General features: G+C 35.8%; 1 protein-coding gene across 1 annotated transcript in view; it reads left to right on the top strand.

Annotated features, from left to right (window-relative positions):
• Positions 1–6466, top strand: part of LOC122255927 (uncharacterized) — a 14872-nt gene extending 8406 nt beyond the window's left edge. The window contains exons 4-6 of the mRNA XM_043020303.2: positions 4125–4310; positions 4551–4736; positions 5574–6466. Of these exons, the coding sequence (XP_042876237.2) occupies positions 4125–4310; positions 4551–4736; positions 5574–6324 (1123 nt within the window). The 3' untranslated portion in view covers positions 6325–6466. The remainder of the gene's footprint in view (positions 1–4124; positions 4311–4550; positions 4737–5573) is intronic.
• Positions 6467–7055: the final 589 nt, after the last annotated feature.

The following is a 7055-nucleotide window of genomic DNA, read 5'->3' as shown; positions in this document are numbered from 1 at the left end:
TATATAATTTTATTTAATTTTTTTTTTTTTTTCTTCCTCGGCCAATTACAATTGATTTTACGATAGTCTTTCGACTCAGATCATCATATTCAACAAATCAGAAACAGAAATCACCATGCCGTAATCAAGATTACGTATGTACCTGTGACGTCATTCATATTACGTTATATCCCATTTTCTACTATTTAGAAGGATAAACTAAAGTAGCTAAGACAAATCAAGTATGAAAATCGAATTGTACTAAGAATAATCTATCATTCTAATGCGGACGTTTCAGCACGTCGCTACTGGCCTCCCGGCGCGCGGGCCGAAAATGTAGCCCGTGCCAGGACGTCACCCGGGTCCGGGGCTTTTTTCGACCACGTGTCAGCACGTCAACCGGCGCGAATGGGTTAATATAGCTTATAGAATTTATGATTTAACAGAAACTGAGGACCTAGTTTATTTTTCATGATCTAGGAGCATTTCAGTTTCAGAAAAATTTATGTGAGACTAGTAATATCTGATAATTCACCCTTAATCAAGGAAAGTAGTAAAGAATCTTGAAGCTTCACACATGTTTTAATCAACAGCTGTTTAAGCCTAATCAATCTCAGGCTCAACCAATCAGTTTCCAGTTGCAATTTTTTTAGAGAGAGAAACTATACAAATTTATGGGGTCTGATACTGAAGGTTTCATATTTACTCTGTAACATTGAAATATACATGTTGGCCAATATAGGGTTAATTAATAACCCCAGACATTTTTGTGTCTTAACCCAATAACACCAAGGCAGTTTTGGCTCCGCCCGTTTTTAACACTGGATATTTCAGTGTGTGCACAATCACCCAGCTTGCCAGCCATACAAAAAGCCATGACATGATATAGTGTCCTTGGCAGCAAGTGCTGCCACCACATGACATGATATTACATTATCCATTGTTAACAGATTAAGTTTTATATTTGTGTTATGATTAGCATTACTATACTATATAAAATGAGGAAGAAATTAACCATTGCATACGGGTGTCATGACATACATGACACAGGAGCTTTAGCCTGCCGACAGGCATTACATGATATTCAGGGATTTTATATCATTATTTATTTGTGCTGTGTGTAAACAATTGCAGTCATAATTGTTATAATTGCCATAATAATAAGCAAAATGAGTTTCACCTAACATCCAAAACCTAGATGGCACCACTTTCTTCTAGCACCAGCAGGAGAGGGAGCCTTCAATGGCACCCATCCATGGTCTCTAGCACGCACTATCTTCATAGAGTGATAGCACACTGCAAGTTGCCGACCTCTTGCTCTAAAGTACTGCCAATGAAGAGGAAGGTGACTCAAACTATGCCCTCTGTTTACAATGTGCCCCTGTGCCAGTAGGGGATGACTTTTCCTGTGGCAATCACAGTCATAAGTACAGGTTTCTTTCCTCTTCTGTACCTCTTCATGTTATCTTTGTTGTGGGTGGTTATGTTTTGTATTTGATCATGACACTACAGGAATACTAAAAAATAAAGTTGCTTTTTGTCCTCTCATAAAACAGCAATACTTCTGTCTCACAGAGTATAAAGAAATCAATGAGCTGATGTGGACCCTATACTATAATCCTAGTTAACTGCAGCATTGATAGAGCCTGTGATATGACACATATAAGTCTCTTTACAAGAAAACGCACACAAATTAAAACATAAAATTGGCTCTAGTTCCACAATAAATGACTGAAAGAGTGGGAAAAGTCAAGGTATGTTGCATGAAGCTGCCTCGCTCTGAAATATCCCCCGTCCGCAATGGGTTAATTTTGAATGCAGCTCTTTCTAAAACACAATTTTGGGAGTTCACATTAGAGACTCCCACAGCTTAACCTCAGGATTATGCAACTTCAAACTGCATTGTGGGATCCTTTTTCAATTACCTTCCATTACTTTTCACCCTGCTAGGAATAGACTGACTTGACTGCTAATTTCATTATATTGTTACATTGTCCTTCTTCTGCTTAGTTGGTACCTAGATTCTTATATGTGATCTTATGTATTTTACCATCTTCTGTTGTTTTTATTAGCCTTCTTAGCAGCAAGAACTCTTTTCTTATTTAATTATTTTATGGTCTAGACTTTATAGAAAAGAATTCATAATTGAAATATGTGCTTATTATAAAGCTTATAGATTTGTGTGAGGAGAATAATAGGATTTGGTTCCTTTTTTTTTTTTTTTTTTTCTTCTTCTTCTTCTTTATTATTATTATTATTATTATTATTATTATTATTATTATTATTATTATTATTATTATTATGAACATATCGTATCTTATCTTCAACTGAAGAATTTTCCTTATTTGTCATGTAGATAGTAATATGTAAAAAAAAAAATAGAATTAAAGATAAAAATAGAAATCTCATTTACACATTGTCTTCACCTGGCTGCAATGCTTGGTGTATCTCAAAGCAGGACAGCTTTACAAAGACGTCTTTCTAGTCCTTCTACAATCCCAGTAGACCTTAGAGTATAGACATTTGCTTCCAATATTGTTAATGGAAAATTGGCTTATGGGTGCCACTACATGGTGTGTCAGAAGACAGCACTGACTCCAGTGCTGCCATTAGGCATGAACCGCAGGTGCTTGCAAGAAAGCTCAGCTGCAGTGCATTTGAACCCATCAATAGGCAAAAACATTCAACAAAAATAATATCATGGATGATTTATATGAATTGTGCACATGATCTCATTAACCCACTCACGCCGGATGACGTGCTGACACGTTTCGTGGTTTTCGCGTCAGACGCCGCCGACGAGATATCTGGCCAAGGCCGGCGCTCGGGGTGAGCGAGCGGGCAGCCCAGGCTCGCGGCCCGTGCACCCGAGAATCTCGAAGCGTTCGGATGATGCGTTCGAAAACCTCGGTATAGCGACCGTGCAAAGCCAAAATGGCCCCGGCGTGAATGGGTTAATCACTTTGCTGCATAAAAGTTCAACTTTCTCTCATTTTTTATTATTCTACATATTCGGGTATTTATAAGAATTATTACTAATATAACAAAGATCCAGAATCCACTTGGCTAAAAGCATAAAGTAATTATTGGGTGAGAGGAATTTACTTACAACCCACACTACATATTGCATGTACACATGTTACCAGTGTGCATAATATACATGTATCCTGGCATTAGAGCCCAATTTTGGAGCGCTCATTAGTAGGTTGATTTTAATAATCATAGATGTAATGGTTGATTTATGCAATATTAAAGCCAGCTGCAGTTAGCAGAAAAGCAAATAGAAGTGGTTTGGCATTATCTTGCTTATTAGCCAAAGATATAAATTTACAATGTTAATGATACAGTTGATTGCTCCTACCGGCAGCATTTCATTATCAATATATTGATTTCATTTGATTTTTTTTTCTCCTATTTCTTTTTCATCTTCTTTTGCTTCTACTCTTTCTTCATTATCAATCCAAAACTTGGGTAGGGGCATCATAGGTAGGATCTTGTAGTGATCCTACAATATGACCTTGATAAAGAATTGCCATAAATTGCATAGATGAGAAAGTTTCTATATACAATAAGATACTAAAGCTTTGATGAAGGAACAATGTTTAAAAAATAGTATAAACAATATGAATACATACCAAATCAAAATATAGTGTGTAAATTCAAGAATATATGTATAGTTTTTACATGCCATTAAAAATCTCAGCATTCTGACGTCCATTATGTGAAAAATAGGATTCATGCATCAGCAAATAACGATAGAATAATAGAATAATTTTGTGAAATATTTATGTATGTATGTGCACGCATGCATTTGCGTGTGTGCGTACGTATGTGCGTGTGCATATGCGTGTGTGTGTGTGTGTGTGTGTGTGTGTGTGCGTGTGTGCGTGTGTGTGTGTGTGTGTGTACATATAGTACTGATACATTATATATAACATGAAACCATGAATTTTTTCATATATTGAAGGGCAGTGTGGCATCACACCCGGGAGAGATCTCAGGCTTAGTCACTGCACGCGCTTGTTACCTTGCCAGTGGGAGCGGCATTACACAAATATAAGCCCTGGCATGAATGGGCTAAGTAACTTGCATGAATTTGATCAAAGATAGTTCTTTCTTTACAACACCATATTCATCTATCACAGGAATGTGCGTGTGCCATCAAGACAGATGTACGAATACCTCTTGGTGCGAGTCTATGGGGGTTTCCGTCTCCTCCTGTGCATAGAGGGGTACTGTCGTGAAGCTGCTGGCTACCTCGTGATGAAGATGAGGACTGGTTATTGTTTCAGTACTGCTTCTGCCTTTATAGCTAATGTGGCCAGAATAAGGCAAGTTGGAATCTGGTTGATTCAGTGTAATATTTGAAGGGTTAATGTGGGTAAGGACTGGGCAGTTAAGAATTTTAGAGTCTTGTTCAATAGTTTATTGCTGTCATGGCTGTTTTAGAAGATGACTTCTACCTCCAATTTTTTAATGGGCAAGATGCAAAACTTATGATAAAGGAATGTAGTACGTTCATTATTATTTGCTTCTTATTAACTTTCTTTTCTTCTCTGTTCATATTTTAGAGCTCTTGCACTGGATTTAGCTGGACAGTTGGCAGAAGTCTATGATGCAATTTATCCTTTGTTGGACAACCTTAAAGGGAACACGGCTTCCTCTCTTTTTGAGAAAAAGAATCATCCCCCAAGCCTTACAAGTGAACTGACAAACTATTGCAAATCCATAAAAAAGACAGATGTCGACATCACAAGGTAAAGTGTTTTACTTTAGTCTTGAAAGTATGGATGTCTTATTAAACAAATGTTTAATTTGGGGGGTTCCTTGAATAATTGAGTATTTCACATTTATTGTTTATTGTTTCATGATGTGGAAATGACCATCTTCTTTTTCTTTCTTTCTTCTTTCTTTTCTCTTCTTAAATTTTTCTTTAGGCTTCATTGTCTTATAAAATGCTTTATACAATTTAGATATTTATTTTTATTTAGAAAAAAAAAATCCTTTGTACTTGATGTATATCCCTTTCTTTATAACCTCCTCTGATTGATGTTTATCTTTTACCCTGATTTTTTTGCAAACTTCTTAATTTTTTTGATATTTGTCTTACAGAGGACAATACCAGTTCATTTTTGTGGTTCCATTTCTTTACAATAACCATATTATTATCAATAGGTAAAGCTGGTTATGACTTTATGCATTTTGCAATATTTTTTCCAAAAATTCAGTATATTTTTCTGTTATGAATGGAAATACTTTCACAGTATAAATTTACAATCTACCAGACTAAAACCATTGTCTAATTCTCTGTGCAGTTTCACAAGTTGGATAAGTAAAAGCTCTCAACACTAGTAATGCTTTTGCAGACTTACCATAATACCTTTTTTTCTTTTTAAGTACAATATTCAAATATAATTATGATTCCCCCATACAATGAGAATCAAATTCCTTCACTGATTTCAGAATTTGAAAAATTAGATGCAAACTTACCCATGTTAGAAAACAAAAATTCCAGTCTAGACCATGGAGAGTTGCTAAACAGAAGTACCATTGCAGAATGTAATTACCCTACATGTACAAAATTATTTTTACAGAAAAAACAAACCCGACTTACTAGCCTTCCTGCACATCCTCAAAGATGACGAAGCAGAGGAAAGCACCTTCCTTGAGGCATTCGAATTTGCTGAAACAAAAACTTCAGAAGGCAGAAGTGAAGAGCAGCAGGAAATACAGTGCACCAAAGTAAGGGAGAGATCACACAAGGACGAAAACTACAACGAGACAATGAAGCTACTAGACGACATCGGCCAAGAGGAAGGTGACTCGCATTCATCTGGGGAAGAAGAAGATAAAGGGTTTCGTGCTAATGACCATCCTTCAAGCTTCACAAGTAAACTGAAAAACTATTGCAAATCCAAGGACAAAGATTACCATGAAGCTTTGAAGTTACTGAATGACATCTGTCAAGAAGAGGATGACGTGACTTCATCCAAGCAAGAAGATTTAGGGGTCCATGCTAAGGAGGGAGATAAGGAAGAACTTGGGGTCTGCATGAATGAGGAGGAAGACATAGGAATGTGTGTGAAGCAGGGGAAAAAGAGGAAAAGAGAGAATGTGAAGAAATCCATGAAGAAATTAAATAAATGTGGAGGAGGAAATTTTAACCAGCCCTCCGATAGTGCAAATGTGGGAAAGAATGCATTTTCAAATAAAAGGAAACGAACTGGGGATGAGTCAGGAAAGAATAAAAAGACAAAGAGTCACGACAAGCAGAGCAACGGTAGTGCCACTCACTCCAAATTTAAAAAGGGTAAAAAAAGTAAGTTTAAGAAAGGAGGACAATAGTAAAGTGATGTGTAATAGGAATACCAGTGGCAGGATTTATATATTTATTTATATAAAAATTACATTAGATGAATTGTACTTTAAGCTTTTGACAATTTTATAGGAAGTGAAGAGTTCTAATAAATAATTAAACCCTACAAAACTGCTATTTTTGTTTCATTATATGCTCATAGCAATGGCATGGATTCTTCAAAAAAATGCTTTTCATAAATGATCCAAAGCTATGATTGCATAGCTATGAAAATATTTAATTAGTGATGAAAGGCATGCAAGAAAGATTTTAATATTTCCACCAAGTCTCCTTTAGTCACCGTACAATTCCAGGGTTTTGCTTGCAATGTTTATAAAGATTTATCTGGCTTGTTTATCTGACCACTCCTATGGTTAATCGGGTTCAAGATGTCTGAAGGTCAAGATTTTTTATTGATATTTTATCTTATGTGAATAAAGTTATACTGACAGTAATTTATTTTCAGTATTCTGTTATCACCCATTCTTTATAAATGTAAAGGTTAGCAACTTTTTCTCACTGAGTATAGCTCTCTTTGTATAAAGCTTTGATATCTCTAATTTCTAGTTGGTGTCCAGCTCTAATGCATCTAAACCTATCTCAGTCTCCTAATCTCTCAATTATTACTTCTGAAGTTCTCCAGCAGTACCCCTCTTTTGAAAGATCACTTTCATCCATTTTCATTTAATTTTGTATATTCAAATTTATATTAGGAATTCTA

This window comes from Penaeus japonicus, unplaced genomic scaffold, assembly GCF_977035675.1.
Source record: "Penaeus japonicus unplaced genomic scaffold, GWHDUDI00000001_assembly GWHDUDI00000014, whole genome shotgun sequence".
NCBI classification, from domain to species: Eukaryota; Metazoa; Arthropoda; class Malacostraca; order Decapoda; family Penaeidae; genus Penaeus; species Penaeus japonicus.
Note: the sequence above shows the minus strand (reverse complement) of the source record. Positions and strands in the feature narration are given on the sequence as shown.